The sequence below is a fragment of the Neophocaena asiaeorientalis genome, unplaced genomic scaffold (assembly GCF_003031525.2).
Source record: "Neophocaena asiaeorientalis asiaeorientalis breed wild unplaced genomic scaffold, Neophocaena_asiaeorientalis_V1.1 scaffold89, whole genome shotgun sequence".
NCBI lineage: Eukaryota > Metazoa > Chordata > Mammalia > Artiodactyla > Phocoenidae > Neophocaena > Neophocaena asiaeorientalis.
Window position 1 is genome coordinate 1,349,984 of NW_020172592.1, and position 22,093 is coordinate 1,372,076.

Here is a 22,093-nt window from a genome sequence, read left to right on the forward strand (position 1 = left end):
AGGAATTCTTCCTCCCGTTGCCGGACCCCCGGTTGGGAAGCCTGACGTGGGGCTCAGAACCTTCACTCCAGTGGGTGAACTTCTGTGGTATAAGTGTTCGCCAGTCTGTGAGTCACCCACCCAGCAGTTACAGGATTTGATTTTACTGTGATTGCGCCTCTTCTACCATCTCATTGTGGCTTCTTTGTCTTTTATGTGGGGTATCTTTTTTGTTGAGTTCCAGTGTCTTCCTGTCGATGATTGTCCAGCAGCTAGTTGTGATTGTCCAGTCATTTGTTTTCTAGCAAAGAAATACATGTACAAATCCTCAGTGGGCCCTCTTTATCATTTTCCTATGATATATATACTACTTTGGCCCTATGCCTGTCTATTTCTTTGTTTTACTTCCTTGCTTTGTAGAAGTACATTCCCAAATGAATTATTCAGAAAGAGTATGTTGAAATTAAACTTCTGAGTCCTTACATGTCTTAAAGTATGTTTAACATACTTTAATCCTAGTATGTAATAGCTAGAAGTAGAATTAAAGATTAAAAATAATTCTCCCAGGCTTCCCTGGTGGTGTGGTGGTTGAGAGTCTGCCTGTTGATGCAGGGGACACAGGTTCGTGCCCCAGTCTGGGAAGATCCCACATGCCGTGGAGCGGCTGGGCCCGTGAGCCATGGCCGCTGAGCCTGCGCATCCGGAGCTTGTGATTCGCAGCGGGAGAGGCCACAACAGTGAGAGGCCCGCGTGCCGCAAAAAATAAAAAATAATTTTCCCTCAGAATGTAAGGACATTCAGTGTTGCTGATTAGGAGTTTAATGCCAATCTCATTCTTCATCTCTTTTTGAGGATAACTTTTTTTTTTTAAGGATCTCTGGGGATTTGAAGTTTCATGAGAATATGTCTAAGCGTGTATATGTTGTTATACGTAGAGTTTGGCAGTGGTTAGACTTATGAAATCTGGAGACTTGAGTCATTCTTCAGTTCCTAAAATTATCTCCTGCTACTAGTTGAAAATTTTCTCCTCTCTCTTTCTCAGCATTCTCACGAACCCTATTATTCGAATACAAGACTTCTATATTGATCATTTATGTCTGTTTTCCCACTTGTCATTATATATTTTATCTGCTTCCTTTTATAAGGGACTACTTCAATTTTTACTTTTTCAGATACCTTACTAAGTTATGCAATTGCAGTTTTATCTTTAAGTGCTTCCCTTGTTCTTTAATTGTTCTTTTTCATAACAGCATATCTGCGTTTTAGATAAAATGTTTTCTTGAATCTCTTTGAGATTATTATTTCTGTTCCTGAACTATCTCTGTTTTGTCCAGAGTTGTTTATGTTTATTTTAAACTTGTTTTTCTTCATAATATTGTGTCTCCTTATATATGCTGGGATATTCCTAATTTGCCATTGATATTTATGAAAGTAGTAACTGGTATCAGTTTTCCCTGTGGTTGTGTAAATGGGTCAACTGGGAACTCTGTGTCAGCCACTGTGGGTTAGAGTGTATGGACCGCCAAATCCCACTTAGGGTTAGCATTCCAGAAGATGGCTCATGGTCTCTGTATCTTCCTAAATGACTGTACGTGGGGGACAGTATCTACATTAGAGGGCTTGGCTTTCTCCAGACACATCCTTTTCTTAAGAATCATCTGAATGTTTTCCCTGGGTTGCTGGCATAGAGGAAAGGTAATTAAGATGTTGAGCTATAGTCCTGGCCTTCTTAACCAGCTAACATTTTTAAATTTCTTGTTTTCAGTCCTGCCTCTTTTTCCGTCACCATACCTGTTTCTTCAGTGGGGTTCCATTGGGTAGAGCGTCTCCCATCTCTTCTGTGGTAGCCTTCTTTTTGTTTCATTCTTTTAATATGCACCTTTTCTGGAATTTCCCTTTTCTGGAAGTTTACTTAAAATATCTGTTTGTTGACAACTCTCACATCCTCACTTTTTGTTATACATCTATTATTCACTTTTTTGGATTCTGATACTTGGTAGCATTTTATTTTAAAATACTATTGGACTTACAGAAAAGTTATAAGAATAGCACAGAGTTCCTGTATGCCCTACACCCAGCTTCCTCTAATGTTAATACTTACATAACCACAGCACAATTATCAAAATTAAGAAATTAATATTTGTATAATACTGTTAGCTAAGCTACAGATTTTATATGAAACCGAAGTTTTCCCATGAATGTCCTTTTTCTGTTCCAGTATCCAATCCAGAGCCTCACGTTACACTTAGATGTCATGTCTCCTTAGTCTCCTCCAACCTGTAGCAAGTCCTTAGTCTTTCCTGACCATGACTTTTAAAGTGTACTGGTCAGTTTATTTTGTAAATATCCCTCAATTTGGGTTTGTTTGATATTTTCTCATTATTAGATTTGAGGTTGTATGTTTTTAGCAAGAATACTACAGAACTGATCTGACTATCTCAGGGAGTAGTGAGGTTAATATGTCGTATCACTAGAGATGTAAACCTTGATCGCTTTATTACGACAATATCTTGGTCAAGTGATTATTTTCTATTTCCCTCATTTCTTCTATACTTATTAGTTGAAAGTTTTCCTTAGGCAGAGCTATTTCTTCTTTTCTGTATTTATTCTATTATTTTTTAATCTCTGTAAGGATTCTTAGATACTTACTTGACTCTATGGCTTATAATCCAGTACTATCATTGTTTATTTTGCTCCTCAGATTGTCACAGCTTTGGCCATTGGGAGCTCTTTCACCTTGCCTTATATGCCCTACTGACATGCCCCTGTCTCTTTGAGCCTTTCATTGTTTTTTGTCACCAGAAGATATTCCAGAAATACTTTGTATTTTCCCTGACACAGGCCTAGAATCAACCACTGCTCCAGGGATCCCTGGATCCTTTTTTGTTGTTGTTTTTAACATTTTTATGGGAATATAATTGCTTTACAATGGTGTGTTAGTTTCTGCTTTATAACAAAGTGATTCAGTTATACATATACATATACCCCCATATGTTTTCCCTCTTGCATCTCCCTCCCTCCCACCCTCCATATCCCACCCTTCTAGCTGGTCACAAAGCACTGAACTGATCTCTCTGTGCTATGTGACTGCTTCGCACTAGCTATCCATTTTACATTTGGTAGTGTATATATGTCCATATATACACTAGAACTCTCTCACTTTGTCCCAGCTTATCCGTCGCCCTCTGCGTGTCCTCAAGTCCATTCCGTAGTAGGTCTGCATCTTTATTCCCATCTTGCCCCTAGGTTCTTCATGACTTTTTTTTTTTTTTTAGATTCCATATATATGTGTTAGCATACGGTATTTGTTTTTCTCTCTCTGACTTACTTCACTCTGTGTGACAAACTCGAGGTCCATCCACCTCACTAGAAATAGCTCAATTTCGTTTCTTTTTATGGCAGAGGAATATTCCATTTTGTATATGTGCCACATCTTCTTTATCCATTCATCTGTTGATGGACACTTAGGTTGCTTCCACGTCCTGGCTATTGTAAATACAGCTGCAATGAACATTGTAGTACATGACTCTTTTTCAATTATGGTTTTCTCAGGGTATATGCTCAGTAGTGGGATTGCTGGGTCATATGGTAGTTATATATTTAGTTTTTTAAGGTACCTCCATACTGTTCTCCAGGTGGGTGTATCAATTTACATTCCCACCAACAGTGTATGAGGGTTCCCTTTTCTCCACACCCTCTCCAGCATTTATTGTTTGTAGATTTTTTGATGATGGCCCCTCTGACTGGTGTGAGATGATATCGCATTGTAGTTTTGATTTGCATTTCTCCAGTGATTAGTGATATTGAGCATTCTTTCATGTGTTTGTTGACAATCTATATACCGTCTTTGGAGAAATATCTATTTAGGTCTTCTGCCCATTTTTGGATAGGGTTGTTTGTTTTTTTGGTATTGAGCTGCATGAGCTGCTTATAAATTTTGGAGATTAATCCTTTGTCAGTTGCTTCATTTCCAAATACGTTCTCCCATTCTGAGCATTGTCTTTTCATCTTGTTTATGGTTTCCTTTGCTGTGAAAAAGCTTTTTAAGTTTCATTAGGTCCCATTTGTTTATATTTGTTTTTATTTCCATTTCTCTAGGAGGTGGAAAAAGGATCTGTGATTTATGTCATAGAGTGTTATGTCTATGTTTTCCTCTAAGAGTTTGCCAGTGTCTGGCTTTACATTTAGGTCTTTAATCCATTTTGAGTTTATTTTTCTGTATGGTGTTAGGGAGTGTTCTAATTTCATTCTTTTACATGTAGCTGTCCAGTTTTCCCAGCACCACTTATTGAAGAGGCTGTCTTTTCTCGACTATATATTCTTGCCTCCTTTATCAAAGATAAGTTGACCATATGTGCGTAGGTTTATCTCTGGGCTTCCTGTTGATCTTTGTTTCTGTTTGATCTATATTTCCGTTTATGTGCCTGTACAATACTGTCTTGATTACTGTAGCTTTGTAGTATAGTCTGAAGTCCAGGAGCCCGATTCCTCCAGCTCCCTTTTTCTTTCTCAAGACTGCTTTGGCTATTTGGGGTCTTTTGTGTTTCCATACAAATTGTGAAAATTTTTGTTCTAGTTCTGTGAAGAATGCCCGTGTTAGTTTGGTAGGGATTGCGTTGAATCTGTAGGTTGCTTTGGGTAGTATAGTCATTTTCATAATGTTGATTCTTCCAATCCAAGAACATGGTATATCTCTCCATCTGTTTGTATCATCTTTAATTTCTTGCATCAGTGTCTTAATAGTGTTCTGCATACAGGTCTTTTGTCTCCTTAGGTAGGTTGATTCCTAGGTATTATTCGTTTTGTTGCAGTGGTAAATGGGAATGTTTTCTTAATTTCACTTTCAGATTTTTCATCATTAGTATATAGGAATGCAAGAGAATTCTGTGGATTAATTTTGTATCCTGCTACTTTACCAAGTTCATTGATTATCTCTAGTAGTTTTCTGGTGGCATCTTTAGGATTCTGTATGTATAGTATCATGTCATCTGCAAACAGTGACAGCTTTACTTCTTTTCCGATTTGGATTCCATTTATTTCTTTTTCTTCTCTGATTACTGTGGCTAAGCCTTCCAAAACTATGTTGAATAATACTGGTGAGAGTGGGCAACCTTATCCTGTTCCTGATCTTAGTGGAAATGCTTTCAGTTTTTCACCATTGAGGACAATGTTGGCTGTGGGTTTGTCATATATGTTGAGGAAAGTTCCTTCTATGCCTACTTCTGGAGGGTTTTTATCATAAATGGGTGTTGAATTTTGTCAAAAGCTTTCTCTGCATCTATTGAGATGATCATATGGTTTTTCTACGTCAGTTTGTTAATATGGCGTATCACATTGATTGATCTGCGTATATTGAAGAATCCTTGCATTCCTGGGATAAACCCCACTTGATCATATTGTATGATCCTTTTAATGTGCTGTTGGAATCTGTTTGCTAGCATTTTGTTGAGGATTTTTGCATCTGTGTTCATCAGTGATATTGGCCTGTAGTTTTCTTTCTTTGTGACATCTTTGATGCTTGTCTGTAAAGGTTTTAATTTCTCCATCAAATCTAAATGAGATCCTTGCTGGGTAGAGTAATCTTAGTTGTTGATTTTTCCCTTTCATCACTTGAAATCTGTCCTGCCACTCGCTTCTTTTGTTTGTTTGTTTTTTGAGTATGCGGGCCACTCACTGTTGTGGCCTCTCCCATTGCAGAGCACAGGCTCCGGACGCACAGGCTCATTGGCCATGGCTCACGGGCCCAGCCGCTCTGCAGCATGTGGGGTCTTCCCAGACCGGGGCACAAACCCATATCCCCTGCATCAGCAGGTGGACTCTCAACCACTGTGCCACCAGGGAAGCCCTGCCACTCCCTTCTTGCTTGCAAAGTTTCTGCTGAAAGATCAGCTGTTAAACTTATGGGGATTCCCTTGTATGTTATTTGGCCTTTTTCCCTTGCTGCTTTTAATATTTTTTCTTTTTACTTACTTTTTGATAGTTTGGTTAATATTTGTCTTGGTATGTTTCTCCTTGGATTTATCCTGTATGGGTCTCTCTGTGCTTTCTGGACTTGATTAACTATTTCCTTTCCCATATTAGGGAACTTTGCAACTATAATCTCTTCAAATATTTTCTCTGACCCTTTCTTTTTCTCTTCTTCTGGGACCCCTATAATTTGCATGTTGGTGCATTTAATGTTGTCCCAGCGGTCTCTGAGACTTTCCTCAATTCTTTTCATTCTTTTTTCTTTATTCTACTCTACAGTAGTTATTTCCACTATTTTATCTTCCAGGTCACTTATTCCTTTTTTCTGCTTCAGTTATTCTGCTATTGATCCCTTCTAGAGAATTTTTAATTTCATTTATTTTGTTGTTCATCATTGTTTGTTTTCTCTTTAGTTCTTCTAGGTCCTTGTTAAATGTTTCCTGTATTTTCTCCATTCTATTTCCAAGATTTGGGGTCATCTTTACTATCATTATTCTGAATTCTTTTTCAGGTAGACTGCCTATTTCCTTTTCATTTGTTAGGTCTGGTGTGTTTTTACCTTGCTCCTTCATCTGTTTTGTGTTTCTTTGTCTTCTCATTTTGCTTAACTTACTGTGTTTGGGGTCTCCTTTTCACAGGCTGCAGGTTCATAGTTTCCGGTTTTTTGTGTCTGTTCCCAGTGGCTAAGATTGATTCAGTGGGTTTTGTAGGCTTCCTAGTGGAGGGAACTAGTGTCTTTGTTATGGCTCATGAGGCTGGATCTTGTCTTTGTGGTGGGCAGGCCCATGTCTGATGGTGTGTTTTGGGGTGTCTGTGACCTTATTATGATTTTAGGCAGCCTCTCTGCTAATGGATGGGGTTGTGTTCCTGTCTTGCTACTTGTTGGGCATAGGGTGTCCAGCACTGTAGCTTGCTGGTCATTGTGTGGAGCTGAGTCATGGCATTGAGATGGAGATCTCTGGGAGATTTTCGCCATTTGATATTATATGGAGCTGGGAGGTCTCTGGTGGACCAGTGTCCTGAACTTGCCTCTCCCACCTCAGAGGCACAGCCCTGACACCTGGCTGGAGCGCAAAGAGCCTGTCATTTACACAGCTCAGACTTTTGGGAGGTCTGAGGTCTTCTGCCAGCTTTCAGTAGGTTTTCTGTAGGAGTTGTTCCCCATGTAGATGTATTTCTGATGTATTTGTTTTGAGGAAGGAGATCTCCATGTCTCACTCCTCTGCCATCTTGAAGCTCCTCCCCTGGATCCTTTTTTTGCAGATTGATGCTAACTGTGCTGTTTGCTACTGCACTGTCATTGCTTTTAGGAAATGCGTAATAACCCATACATACACACATATCTAAAGGTTTTTCTGAGTCTCTTTACCTGATATATATTTAAAGCCATGAGTTCTTTTTTTTTTTTTTTGTGGTACTCAGGCCTCTCACTGTTGTGGCCTCTGCCGTTGTGGAGCACAGGCTCTGGACACGCAGGCTCAGCGGCCATGGCTCACAGGCCCAGCTGCTCCACGGCATGTGGGATCTTCCCGGACCGGGGCACGAACCCGTGACCCCTGCATCAGCAGGTGGACTCTCAACCCCTGCGCCACCAGGGAAGCCCCCATATGTATATTTTTATAATTTTCTTCCAGTGGGATATTGGGAAATAATGAGGGACTAACACATATGCTTTGTTTGCTGTCTTTTACCATAAAATCCAATAATTCAGATAAAATATTAAATAAACGCCTTTGAGGATTTGTTCTATTTAAGAAAAATTATATTATTTTCCCCACTCAGTACGCCCAATATATTTTCAGTCTTTCAAACATGATAGATCTTTTGAATAAAAATCAATCTAGACTAACATAAAAAGAAGAGTACAAACACTTCCACGTACATTGCTAAAATACTTGCCACAATAAGGAGATCTGTGGAGTCTTAGTCTCATCAGTTTATCAGAGAACTGAGGATTAAAGAGTTTAATACTAACAATGGGAAAATAAATTTCAGTTCAAAATTTAGCACATCTTTAAGCCAAACAGTATTTGCAACATGGTAGACACTGAATTCATACTTGTTAAAATGCCTGAATGAACCTTATCAATATCACCACCAATAAGCACCTGTTATCATAGAGTTCTTCAATACCCAGAATCTATTGTAGCATAGCATTACACAACTCTTATAATTGTGCATCATTGACTCATTCAACAAACAGCTACTACTCGGACACAATTCTAAGCATGTATATTTTTAAATGGAAGGAGTTTATCAAGTAGTGTATTTTTTTTCAAATTTTCCATTTTTCCTTATTTTTGGAGTGAATTCAAGTGTATAGGATTAGTCTTGTGAAATAGAGCATTTTGAAAGTCTGTGTGAAATTGTAAAATTCATGTTTGTATATTCAGGAATAACATACATAACAAATGTGGTATTTGCTTCAGACAGAAACTAGTGGATTCTGTATATTTGGAGATACGTGGCATATCTCCAAATAAACATATTTCCTGTGTAAGTGGGTAAGGTCTTTATTAACAAAATAGTTGCATTGGAATTAAAACCTACTCCAGTCCATATCAAATTTCCAATTGCAGACCAAATTTCTATTTTGTTCTAAGGTTAGATCTTTTTTTTTTAATTATGGCAAAAATGGACATTTATAAAAATGTTTTGTTGGAGGGAATGGTTTGTGTCTCATTCTCTTTTTTAGTTTATGCCTTCATTTTGATGGAGGCATCCAATACCTTCCTTTGATAATGTTTGTGGGAGATAATATCTTTTTGTTTGATATTTTAAATATCTGAAACTCTATCTCAGTTTTGCAGCTTGGATGTATATGAGATTATAATTTTTAAAATATTTTCCTTAGACTTTCCTTCATAACATAATTTCCTAAATGGGTCCTTCAGGTTTCTTGCCTATTTTTCACATCTCCGTTTTGTGTTGTACTTTCTGAGAGAATTTGTCAACTTTATCTTCTAAAAAGTCTATTACACAATTTTGTTTCCTGTTTCTTCTTTTTCTTAATAGCACCCTCTTTTCATTTCATAGATGTATTATGTCTTTGAGGATAATCAAAATTTCTGTAATTATAGTCTCTTCCCTGCATTTTCTCTTGTTTGCAGAGTTCCCTTTCATTTATTCATTTGTTTGCATGTTACTTTTCTTGTCTTTCATGCTAGAAACTTTCTTCACACAGTCCATCATATTTGAGAAAGGGGCATTGAAAAGATAAGTGAGAGCTCTGTATAACTGAGGGGGCCTTTTTGACTGGTGAATTCACTATAGGAAAATAGAAGAAAAAACCTGACTGTTGGTCTGAGTGACTCAGAAATGTCAGTCTCTCTAGGTATTTTCTCTTTGGCCAGTTTGTTCCTCCAGGAAGACAGAGAAAAGTCAGCTTGCTTTTTGTGGCTCCCTCTCCGCAGATTTACACTTATGCTTCAGCTTTCCCCTCTGTACATCATCTGTAAATTTCCCATATTCTAAAATTATGTTTGCAGACCTTGTCTCCTGTTCTATCTTTGTCTTTCAAAAATATATACATATATATTTTATATCCATATGTAGAGAGAAGCCTTTATGGAGAAGGTAGTAAGTGAGCTGTGCCTTGAAGGATGTTTACCCTTCAATTAATCTTACAAGTATAGACTGACTGGGGAGAAAGAAGAGTAGGGGAGGAAATCTTCCAAAGAGAGGGAAAGGAGGTGGAAAACTATAATGCATGGTTACTGTAATGCATATGACTGAAGGGACAGCATTGCTTAATCATCTACCTCCATATTTTCCTAAGAGTAGTGTTTGTTCTCTAAGATTGTACATAGGATTAATCAAGCTAAATAGGTGGAGTACCTTGGTAAAACACTCTTGATTCTTTGAGACAATTTATTCCAACATCTAATATTCCAACAACATACATAACATGGCTATTTCACACATATGAAAAGTAGTGACTTCATAACATGTGACACTTTTGTAAAAAATTATTGGTATTATTAGGAAGGAACAGTATTGAATATCTCTCCTGATAATGTAGCTGTATTAGAGATTCTTAATTTTACTGAAGAGTTAAATAATGAAGTGGTACATGGTAAACAAAATTAAATTTTCACTTTCACAGATGGGCCAATTCAGGTATAAGTAGCTTTCCAAATGTTGGCAGGCTATCATGGAAGTCACTTACATGTACATTTATGATTTTGAAGGATTGAACTTTTATACTTTTATGACAGCAGTACAGTTATGAAAGATATTTAATTCATTTTTATCTCTGTAGGTAAGTTTCAAATTTTATAACGTGAACAACTTCTTGTTTATATGCAAAAAGATTTAAGTATAAAACTAATATGTGGTCATTGTAAAAAATATGGGAAATTTGCAAATATACAAAAGTTAGAAGAACTTAATTATGTCATCGTTCAAGGATAGCTATTTTAATATTTGGTCTAGTTTCTCCCAAACACACAAAAGAGAACTTACTAATTTTTAAATTCACGGTAGTGTGAACTATTCCCATTTCATTAAATAGTCTTTGAAATTTTGAATTTAAATGATGGCACACTGGTCTTGAAGCCTGCACCAAAAAACCATTTGGTTTTATAAAGCCCAGTAGCATCCACTAGTCATTCTCTCTCACATCCAGCTCTGAGGAGGAAGGGGTTAGGGAAGGCTGAGAAGGCTGAGGAGGTAAGTGCTGAAGTGTCTGAGTGGGACCAGCAGGGGCTGCTGTCAGGGATGAGACTGCCACATTCCTGGTGTCTCTGACCTTGGACTCACTTAACATTATAATCTGGATTCTATTAAAGGAATTTCGTGTTTTTCCTTTGCAAGAGTCACCCCCTACCACGACAAACATTTTAAAATGTTTCTTAAAAAAAGTTGGAAAAGCAACTTTTTCCCAAAAGAAATTTATAGTTCAAATTTACACCAAGTTCTCACTAACTGGAGCAAGCCGGGTTTTCACTAAAGCTTCGACTTTCCTCTGTAAAACATTAGTCACTCCCTTGGAAGAAGCAGTTTTTTATAGGCAGTGGGATAAAACAGCCACAGATGTTCATGTAATATGACGGGCTTTAGAATGTACCTGCAAAGCATTTTTTTTTTTAATTTGGAGAAAAAAAGACTGAATTGGGATGCTAAAATAACAGTGATTCAGTATTAAGAAAATGATAAGTTTTTGGTCCACTCAAATAGTGTTTTCTTTTCCCCTTTTCTTTATTCTTGGGATGTTCTTGAGGTTGTACCAAGTCATTTTCACTGCACAATTTTTAAAGGTATTTGCCATTCCCATGGGTAACTGGTTGCCTTTTTACCGTGCAGGACTATAGTGAAGCCTGTGGCCAAAGAGTTTGATCCAGACATGGTCCTGGTTTCTGCTGGATTTGATGCATTAGAAGGCCACGCCCCTCCTCTGGGGGGCTACAAAGTGACAGCAAAATGTAAGTAATAGACAGCATTTTTTACATGTGAATAGTAACTTAGGTGAGACTTTCAGAAATGAGTTTAGATGGTGTTCACTGCTATGTCAGATTCATTCCTCTGTAGAAATTGGCCTTTAAGAAAAACAAAGTTAAATCGTTGCCTTTGGTGGGCTTGAAGGGACATTTCAGAACCTTTGGTTTTTCAGGAGTTGTGTTTTGCTATTTAAAGGCAGAAGTGATAGGGCTTCTGTTTAAAATATGTTAAATGACTTGAGAGGTCTAGAAAAGCTACTGGGCTTTTGCAAATAGAATGGAAGTCACTGCATTTATTTCATTGTATATGGGGTAGAAATAGCAGTTTCCCAATAATGCTATGCTCTTCTAGGTTTTAATACAAAAGTGTAGTTCCCCTTGCTCAGAGGTTCTGTACATGCCTATGGGCAATGATCAGGATCTCTACTGGTATTCTGTTGTTCTGCAAAGGTTAACCTTTTGGCTGTATTCCTTAGCAGCTAGACACCAAATGAACAAATGAATTTTGTGTCATATTGTATTTGAATAACATGACCTAATGGAATCTGGTATAAAGAGTCTTTCTTTAAGAAGAATTTCCGTGCTCTCCAAGTATGAAAACAAGGCATATGTATAGTCCACACATGCAGATGTATGCTGGCACTCTGGATATATATTTTTTAAAAAAGATGAAGGAAAAAAAGCAAAATTACACCAAGAATAGTATCCACTATTGTGTATTTTAGTGGGGGTTGAAAAGAAACAAACTGAAAACAACCCAAATAGTTTTAAGTGAGAGAGATGTGTTTGGAGCTAATGTGTTTTATTAATTTGAAAAGAACCAAAGAACCAGTATTATGCCAGCCTTTGTTTTAAATTGGCTTTACATGTGACAGAGTTTTCTGCACTTTAATTCTTCCAGTAACGTTGTTAGGTAGTAGCTATTTTTAACATCTGTTATTTACTCAGCGTTCTTGGTGCCTTGTTGTCTATTGAAAATATATTGAAAGAGGCAGCTCTACAAACACAAACAAAGCATAATTCACAATTTTGGTAAAATTGAATAGAGAGGTGTTTGTTCACATCACATATCTTTATTATCCTTTTTCTTTGTGGAATCCCCCTCACATGGAAGTCAGTCTTTTCACTGCAGATAAACCTCATTTGGGTCAAGACTGGTGAATAGTTTATTCTAAATAAAGGGGAAAAAAATGCTTGTACCCTAAATTGAGAAAAACCCAAACAATAGAAAACACATGGAGCAAAGATGGAAATCTAGAAAAGGTGTCCTTTGCCATTAAATCCAAGAATCTCCCTCAGAGGGAGGAATGTCTATATTTGGGTCTTTCTCCCTGCCAAGGGGAAAAGTTGTAACAAGTCTGAACTAGCTGGAAGGAACTAATCTTTTTGTTTGCTTGTTTATTTGTTCATATTTTGCCAAGTCAAATTCAAACTCAAATCTCAAATGTCATCTTGGAAGTTTCTACCTCTTGTTAGCTTTAATACAATGCACCAAGACCTTCTTTATGTTGTGTTTCCTTTATAATTTGGGGGGATGCTCTTCGTTGTTTTCTATCCCAGGATAAGTTTATCTATAATTTCTCCAGTCCCCCCCATCTATTACTTCTCTTCTTTGTCTTTTCTATTCAACAGAACATTGCTTCCTTACTAGCTGACTTGTTTCCTAAGAAAAACACAGATACAAATTTTAAAAATTGACCCTTTGTTGAGTATATGCAGTTTAATAAGGAAAAGAAACACAATGAGGAGAGGCAATCTTAGAACCCAAAGAGGCTGTGGTAAAGGCTATCTAAAACAGTTCACGTATTTCATAGATGAGAAAATGAATTTATTTTGCCATCTGATATATTTGGGGTTAAAACCCAAGTGCTTATCCTGAATTTGTAGTTAGATGAAATTGCATAAGCTTTTACTGGATGTTTTCCACAAAGAAAAATGTTTCATAAAATGCATGAGAATAGGGGCTTCCCTGGTGGCACAGTGGTTGAGAGTCCGCCTGCCAATGCAGGGGACGTGGGTTCATGCCACGGTCCGGGAAGATCCCACATGCCGCGGAGAGGGTGGGCCTGTGAGCCATGGCTGCTGAGCCTGCGCGTCTGGAGCCTGTGCTCCGCAACGGGAGAGGCCACAGCAGTGAGAGGCCCGTGTACCGCAAAAAAAAAAAAAATTTTTTTAAATGTATGAGAATAGAGAACTTGTGTGCACACTACAGAGGCCATTTTGGTGCCCAAGACCCTTAACCACAAGCAGTCTGTGACAGACACCGACTAGTTCCTTGCTACTTAAATGAAAAACAGCAGGACATCATATATGCGCAACTTTTTGTATAGATCATCTCATACAGGTCTCAGTTTGCCAGCTATATTTTCTAGAGATGCTGCCATCCTAACTGGGTAGAGGTTAGGATTACTGGACCACTGTATAGTTATTCCCCAAACAGCACACACCTGGGTCTCTTTTTTTTCCTTTCTAACCACCTGTCAAATGCATTTATATTGCTTTGGTCTGGACAGACAATTAATATTGGTCCTTCACTGTCCTATACCAGAAGTCATTCTCCATTTGAGGGGAGGCCCAAAATGAGGCTAGAAATGGGCTAAAACCTAAAGTAAAAAGCAGGTAGAAATGAAAGAAACACACTTCTTTCCCATTCCTGCAAAACCCACCCTTGCCCGAAGTAGAATGTTTAAGGATTTTAGAGAGTAGTTTGGAGGATACTGTCTTGTCAGAGATGCCAAAATTTTGTCTTAGCACATTGAATAAATCCTCTAAAAAACTTTTGTTTGATAGTTCTGAAAGGAAAAGATAAGTCAAAATGAAAGTGTTTTTTTTTTGTTTTTAAACATCTGATTAATTCCCTGATTTTTTTTTTTTTTTTTAAGTATTGGTTGATACTTTGACAAAAGTCTCAGCTCACATATAGAGGTAATTTAAAATTAAAGTTGATTCTTGGCTAGTAGTATTTTTCTTCCTCTTTTCTCCTCTCATATCTTCACATATTGAACGTTCTTTGCTGTGAGAGTAGAATACAAATATTCAGATTTGTTTGTGCTGAAGTTTTAAATAAATTAGCTGAATTAGTTGTTTGAAATCTATGCTGTTCTTCCAATTAACCACCAGGATTAAGGCCCAAGCTGAATGGAATGAGTATCTTTGTGTCCTACCCTAAACCTTACATCAAACTTTACCTTAAAGTTATCAGCTTATCTTTTTAAATACTCTTGTTTGGATCTTGGAACTGTCTTCAGGTTACAGTTTAAGAAGTTTGGCATAAAACAACTAAGTGCCATGTTCAAACAGTAAAATTGAGTGAAATGGATTCACCGTATTGCAGCACCCCCTGGCTTAACAGTGTTGTCACCATTAAAAAAAAAGTTTTAGTTCAAATTCATTTTACAACAAAACATATTTTTTCTTTCTTTTCAATACATCAGTATATTTTCTGTTTTCCATGGCTTCAGGTAGTGAACTCATATGTGCAAATTGCTTTTATCATGTGAGTAAGAACTTTCCTTTCTTTGGAATAATGCAAAAATCATTGTGAGATGATAGCCATGTGTGATTAAAACAAACACATGCTCTTTTTATAAACAGAGAGTAGTTTTATAGTCCTTGAGATAGAAACCACTTCCCTCAGCCAATACCCAAGTGTTACTTTGACAAACAAAGAATAGATAATAGTTGGGGAAAAAATCAAATAACATGTCTTAGAGTATTGAATTACCATCTTCTCCTTGATAGGATGTTTTATTCTTTTTAGTGACCCTCTCATTCCTTTTTCCCTTGTGGAATGTCTGTCAGGGAGATACACTATTGTGGGGCAGATACCTGTCTAAATGAATTGGTACTTAGCTGTGAGTTAATCTCAGGGAAGGACAAAAATTCCTTCATTGGTTAATTCTCCAGAAATAAGTCTCTAAGAAGTTGAGTGCTAAGCCAGTCAACAAATCAGTGCCAGGAAACAAGTTCGTTAAACATATGAGGCTATGCTGATCTACTTCATCTGCTAATGATGGATGTTTGTGCTTCTCTCGTGCTTATTCAGGAGGGTCTGTTTCACAATGTCCTCTGCCTATGCATTTTATTTGTCCATAGAATTGAAGGCAGACTGAGCCAGAAGTATAAGTAGATTTTCATTTTTACTTGTTCTTCCCTCACTAATGATTCTGCTTTTACCTTAAAATGTCCATGGCTGTCTGAGGTCTCTAATTTTCTCCCCATTATCAAAGCCTGTAAAGGACTTGATCATATTCACTGTGTGTTTTATTACCTGATTATACTTTTTTAAATGAGTACATTCCAGCTAGTGTGTTAGTTCTGTTTGGCAGTTGAATCTTTTATTATTTTTCTGCAATTGTGGCAACAATGCTTTGTCTTCTCATAATAGAATTTCAGACCGCAGCAAACAGGTGTGGAGAAAAGAAGTGTCTGGAAGACACCTACCAAATGTCACTTCATGAAAGATCAACCTTAAACTTGAACTGCTTCTGTTCTTTTATATTAGGGTGGAAATTGGGGGAATATCATGCTGGTTGATTATTCAAAGTATCCTCCCATCCATCTACCATCAGATTAACCTCTGTTATATACTTGTGTGCTGTGTCCTCAGAAGCTGGACCAGCACCTGGCACATAGTCTAAGTAATTTTATTATTTCTTTTTAATGAGTAAAGGTAAAATGAACCCATGATTTCTTAGCTAACTCAGACCCTTTCTTCCAGTATATTTGATGCTACTTGAATTGGGAGTTCATGATTATTTTTGGTTTTGCTATCCCTCTATCACTGCTACTTATTTCCAGGTCTTAGACTACATATTCATAACTCCTATAATATTTTAATGAACACAAACCTGTGTTTCTGACAATGGTCACTTATTCAATATTTCCTTTAATAGAAATATTATTGAAAATATTGTAAATATTAAATGGGAAGTAATGATTTCCTTAATAATGGGCCTTGGGCAGAAGCACTGAGTATTAAAAACTGCTAGAATCTAGATGGTGAGAAAACTCATTTCATCTCTCCTCAGAAAAACAGGACAGGGGGAGAGTGACTCCTTTAAATAATATACCTGAAATAAGTGTGAAAAAGTATGGGAGAGTGCAGAAGAGCTCGTTTGGGGGGGTCAGAAGCTCTATGTTTAAATCTCAACTTTGTTCCTAATTAATTTTGTAATCAAGTTAGTTTCTTAATCAGCCAAAAAAAAAAAAAGTAGGAGAGTAGGGAAATAATAATTATACCTACAACATAAGGAATAAATGATTAAGCATTGTGAGGTAATAGTTTTGAATTTTATTGTGGATATCATTTCAACAATTCTAAACATTCAACAGAAGTCTGAGATTTTAGATGAGGTATTTGAACACAAAATACACAACGCAAATGTAAGAAGAATTTTATACTCTTATTTGAACAAAATGGTCAGAATGGTCCTAGGAAGCTATTCAGGATTCTAGGTGAATAAAAAGCATATGTCCATTCAGTTAAAAGTCAGGTTAGGAGGAGAAGTACCTTTGTCCCACATTTTCATATCCACATGCATTCTCACATTGTAATTAGTCTGGGGCGATTGGAATAAATTACAATTCTTTTTTAAAAAATGAGACATCATTATTTTGTAGTGAGGATAACTCAGGCACTGCCTGCCTAAAAACTCTGCAGTTTGTCTTGGTATATTGAGGTGTGCTTGGATCTTGACATTATTAACATGCTGATGCAGAAGAAATTATCCAGTGGTGCATTTTTAGCAACTGAACTATCTGAAACACAGTTAAGAATCAGAAAACAAACAGAGGAACTTCTGAAATGCAAAAATTGATGCAGAAGGTCCACTTATAAATGTATAGACATACCTTCTTGCCCTTACTGAGATTCTGCTTAATTCCTTATGTATATAACTAGCATACTTGATTATCTAATTTTCCAACTGATGCAAATTTAAGCAATAGTTTGGAAGTAGAGGTAGATGAATGGATGGTGGGCATATTTCTGTCTCAGACGTTCTTAAATTTGAGTTTGCAGGCCTCCTGGGAATCCATGGATAGAGTTCATGGGGCTCATGAACTTGGATGGGAAAAAATTGCATTATTTTTACTAATCCTGCCGCTTATTAGCTGTATGAATTTAGGAATGTATTTTCTCCCATTATAAATATAGGCAACAAACCATAGCTATATCAGTAAAATAGGTAGCCTTGTCACCAATAGAAATGGCAGCTATTTTCATATCACTTTACTGTTGTGTAGATATTTCCAATGATCAGTTATTCTCACCATTACTTTGAAGTGATGATATATGTCAGACCAGCTGCTCAATTAGTTCTTTGATGCAGTAATATAGAATTAGATGTATTACACCGGCTTTCCTCCATATTTTGGTAGCTCCTTTCTATAGTAGTTTATTTTATTTTCTGTGTACTTTATTGTGTACATTTTAAAACATTCTGAGAAGGGGTCCATAGGCTTCACTTCAGATACACACACACACTCACGCACACACACACCCATGATCTTTACCTTGAAGCAGAGAATAGTTTGTCTCTTTCTACTTGCTGATTTGCTTCTCCCATTATGCCTGGCATAATTATTTTGTTATATATTACTGAACTTTGAAGTAGACAATAAAAAAAAATGAGTGTTCAGTTTTGCCAAAGATTTCTTATCTGTAAAACAAACTTCAGATATGTGTTGCAGGGCAAGCTAATCTTCATGTCTCATAACTGGAAGTCACACCGACATTATAAACATCATATCAAGGATTTGTACATTGATATGTCATCATTTTAGAGAGAATAAACTAGTGTAATTTGGGAAATCAGAAATTTTGTCTAAAATCATGCATCTATTCTAAATTTTTTTTATTTTGGGCGATTTAAAAGATGTATAATACAGAGAATTATATAACAACTTTATTACTTCCACTATTCAGAATTGGCAGCAGCTAAATATTTTTATTATGTTTACTCCAAATCTTTTGTTTATAAAAGAAATAAAAATTGAAGATGAGTGAGGACTTCCCTTTAATCACTGAATCACTGTCTCTAAGTCTTATTCCCATTCCCCTCATACGACTGTCATAATTTGTATACTTTCCTGTACACACACACACACACACACACACACACACACACTCGCATGCAAACACACACTATACAATATTATTTTAGTGAGTACGGTTTTTAATTTACCATATATAGCAAAAGGTAAGTATTTACATTATTCTGTACATATAGTTTAAGGAAGTTGCTTTTTTTCACTTTTAATATCTTTGTTTTGACATATGCTCATGAATGTTTATATATCCTTTTAATTTCTCTGTACTGGGCCATTATGGACAGACACCATAGTGTACGTTATCTATCCTCCTATCAATGGACCTTTACGTTGTTTCCAGGTTCTCACTATTGTGAACAGTGTGGAAGTGAACATCCCTTCACAAGTCTCCTGTTGCCTGGATGTTACCTTACCTGACTTTTCTAGTCAGTTTGGGCTTCTGTCTCTTTTTCAGTATGAAGCACTTACAAACATGGAGGGGGGCAGCTGAAGAAGGAAGGAATGCCTTCTACCTTCCATAACTATTCCTCAAACTGCAGTACATGTCCCTTGTCTCACAACCACATACGCCCACCAAATCTGCTCTTTCCTCTTCTCTTTACCATTTTACACTTTGTATATACACCCCTTCCTTTCAAGTTAAAATTGGCAGAGAGGCTATTGGGTACTAAAATTCTTCAAGTCTCATCCAAACTTTAATGGGCTAGAAATCATGTGATAGATAAAATATTATAATTTTAAGGTGTTTTTAAGCAGTACTTTGGGAATTAAATTTAAATCGAAAAGATGGGCTACTCAAAGCCCATTTGACTGGCTATGCTGTGAATGACTGTGGAGGGCACCATGGCTCTGAGGTTGAAAGCACAGGCTGGTCATCCAGTAGACAAGTCATAATTCTGGCCTGGGCCCTTAGGAAGACCACAGGAATGTCATTTCAACATCTTGAAGATTGTTTTCTTACCTGGAAAGGTAACATTAATTTCGTTCTGGCAGTGTTGTTTTTATTGTTGGTACAGTAATAATACCTACTGGAAATCGTTGAGTGTTTACTCTGTGCTAGGCACTGTACACAATACTTCCCTGCATTTTCTCATTTCATTTTTATGATTAAATGAGATAATATATATGAAGCACTCGTTTGTTTTATATCCTGCAATCATGGATTTAACAGTCACATAACTTCCAAATTTAAAAAAAAGTGACAGAAAAATTAAGTGACTTGCTCACAGAGCTGAGGAATAACAAAGCCACACCTTGATCTCATGTCTTTTAACTTCCAGCTCAGCATATTTTCCACTTGGCTCAATGGGTTATTAAAAATATCCCAGATAAATAAGTAGAGTTTTTAATTACTGTAGAAGCTTATTCCAAATTGAGAAAATACAGAAAAAATAAAAGGAAATTTTCACAACAAAAATGTTATTTAAATAAAATTCTCCAAGTCAAAAAAGTAACCAGAGCTCTTTTAACATATGGGAGCTTACCATTTTGCAGACCGTGTGCACTGTTTTTCATGAAGCTTTCTGTGCAAGAACTAGTTAGGGACTCATTTTGTCCTTGGCTCAAAATTTCTGCATACCAGTACATCTCTTTGTTGTGCTCTTAAGCAAGTACATTGCCCCCTGCAAAGACAGGGGGAAGTGGATTTACAGGACATTTATATTCAGAAATGTGTTATGCAACACGGCTTCCTTATATGTAACTAACAGTCAGTATAAAGAAGCAGCATAGTTAATTAAGAAGGGAAAATGTCAGCATATGAAAAATTACAAATCTTAGATTTGGGAATGATTTTATTTTTAAATGACAAGCAAAAGATTTATTCAGTGAGAGCTCCACGTTTTACTGTTACCCTGCCTTCATTTTCTCACTCAATTGCCTGTTTCCTTATACCACATGACAGCTCAGATACCAAATTATAGAAGAATATTTTCCATCTGCAGTGCTTAGTTACTGATGTCATGAAACAATCCTTAGGCTATGATGACTACTGCTTAACTTTGAAGAGCAAAATTACTGTAACTGTACCATAACTGGGGCCAGGTCAACATTGCTTTTGAAAATAAAATACATACATCCTGAGGGAGGATGACAGCTGCAACTGTACAGTAAAATACATGCTATATTTCATTGATACTTTTTCATACTTTAACATGTCTGAATCGGAATACCTCTTACATTTGATGGCATTTAATTGTTGGGTGGGCAATGTTGTTATTTTTTTTTTAATTTACATAGTGGTTTGTAAAAACATGGTCACAATTATTTTGTGCTGTAATTGATGACACCTTAGATTAAATGAAATGTGTAGTATTTTACTTTTTGAGATGTTGTTTTAAAAATCCCAGCCAAAGACCATACTAAAATTATAGCTTAGATTTCCATTTCATATTTCCTTTACAGACTTCCAATGATTGAATAGAGTCTTGAGAAGGTAAAAATTAAAATAATAATATAATATAAAACAACCAAAAGTATTATCAAGGAGAAATTTCAGGTAGTGGATTCTCTTAATGGGTTTGCTTTTAATTCAGACAAAAAATTGTTTTTCCTTGGCCTGAAATCTATATGACCGTAGGCTCTGACCCTTTATCGTGATGATCACGCTAAGTAAAACTGGTTTCCAACTCATTTTACAAATCAAATCAGTACAATGAAGAGTCAGGTAGTCGAACGATTTATTAAGTAATGTCATAGGTCGGAGCCAGTAGTATAAGGGCCTGGGCCACAGCTACATGACTGATAATCATCTGCTAGCACATGTGAGGCTGATGAAGTTATCATGGAAATTATGGGGAATGAATGTGTACTTTCCTCTTACAGGAAGTTTTCCTCCCACTGCTCTCATGGGCTGGAGAATCACTACCATCTAGTACCATGGTTTCTGAACTAGCAGGCATCAGCATCACCTGGGGGACTTGTTAGGTGTGCTGGGCCCCACTGTTAGAATTTCTGGTTCATTATGTCTGGAGTAGGACCTGCAATTTGCATTTCCTACAAGTTCCCAGGTGAGTGCTGATACTCCTAGTCTAGGGATCACACTTTGAGAACCATGGGGCTAGTTATATAAAGAAAGGACACAGGACTTGGAATTAGTTGATCTGTATTTTGGGTCTAATTGACAACCAACTCACTTTTCTGTGACTTAATATTCTTGTCTCTCAAACAGAAACAGTACAAATTATATTTCTTTTGGCTAAGCATGGGGCTATTATGAGAATCAAATGAGGTAATGAACTTGAAAAGATGCTTTGTAATATATGATACTGTAAATATGCGAAGATATCAGTGATATTGTACCCATTAAATTTGGGGATATTGTTGTTTTCATACAAGTAAGCTGGGTTCAGAATTCTAAGGCAAAACAACTTTGCATTCTTAGATGAAAATATATTCTAAATATTTAGTTATTTTTAAATGTTTAACATATTTAAATATTTAAAGATATTTTTAAACATCTGAAATAGGTTGCTTTTTATAGGGAGATGGCTGGAGTCCCACATATCTCTTTTCTCCCTGAATCTTTTTCAACAGAACCTCCAGACTTGTCCCAAGTGACACTGGGGCTCATGGCCACAGATAAGTCACCAGGAATTGTGGCAACTGTCTTAACACAAATTCTTATGATTCCGGAGCATTACAGTTAATGAGCCTCC

At 36.7% G+C, this 22,093-nt stretch overlaps 1 protein-coding gene across 1 annotated transcript in view; it reads left to right on the plus strand.

Annotated features, from left to right (window-relative positions):
- Positions 1-22,093, plus strand: part of HDAC9 (histone deacetylase 9) — a 792,206-nt gene that overhangs the window by 640,956 nt on the left and 129,157 nt on the right. Inside the window, exon 22 of the mRNA XM_024738435.1 lies at positions 11,251-11,369. Within this exon, the coding sequence (XP_024594203.1) occupies positions 11,251-11,369 (119 nt within the window). The remainder of the gene's footprint in view (positions 1-11,250; positions 11,370-22,093) is intronic.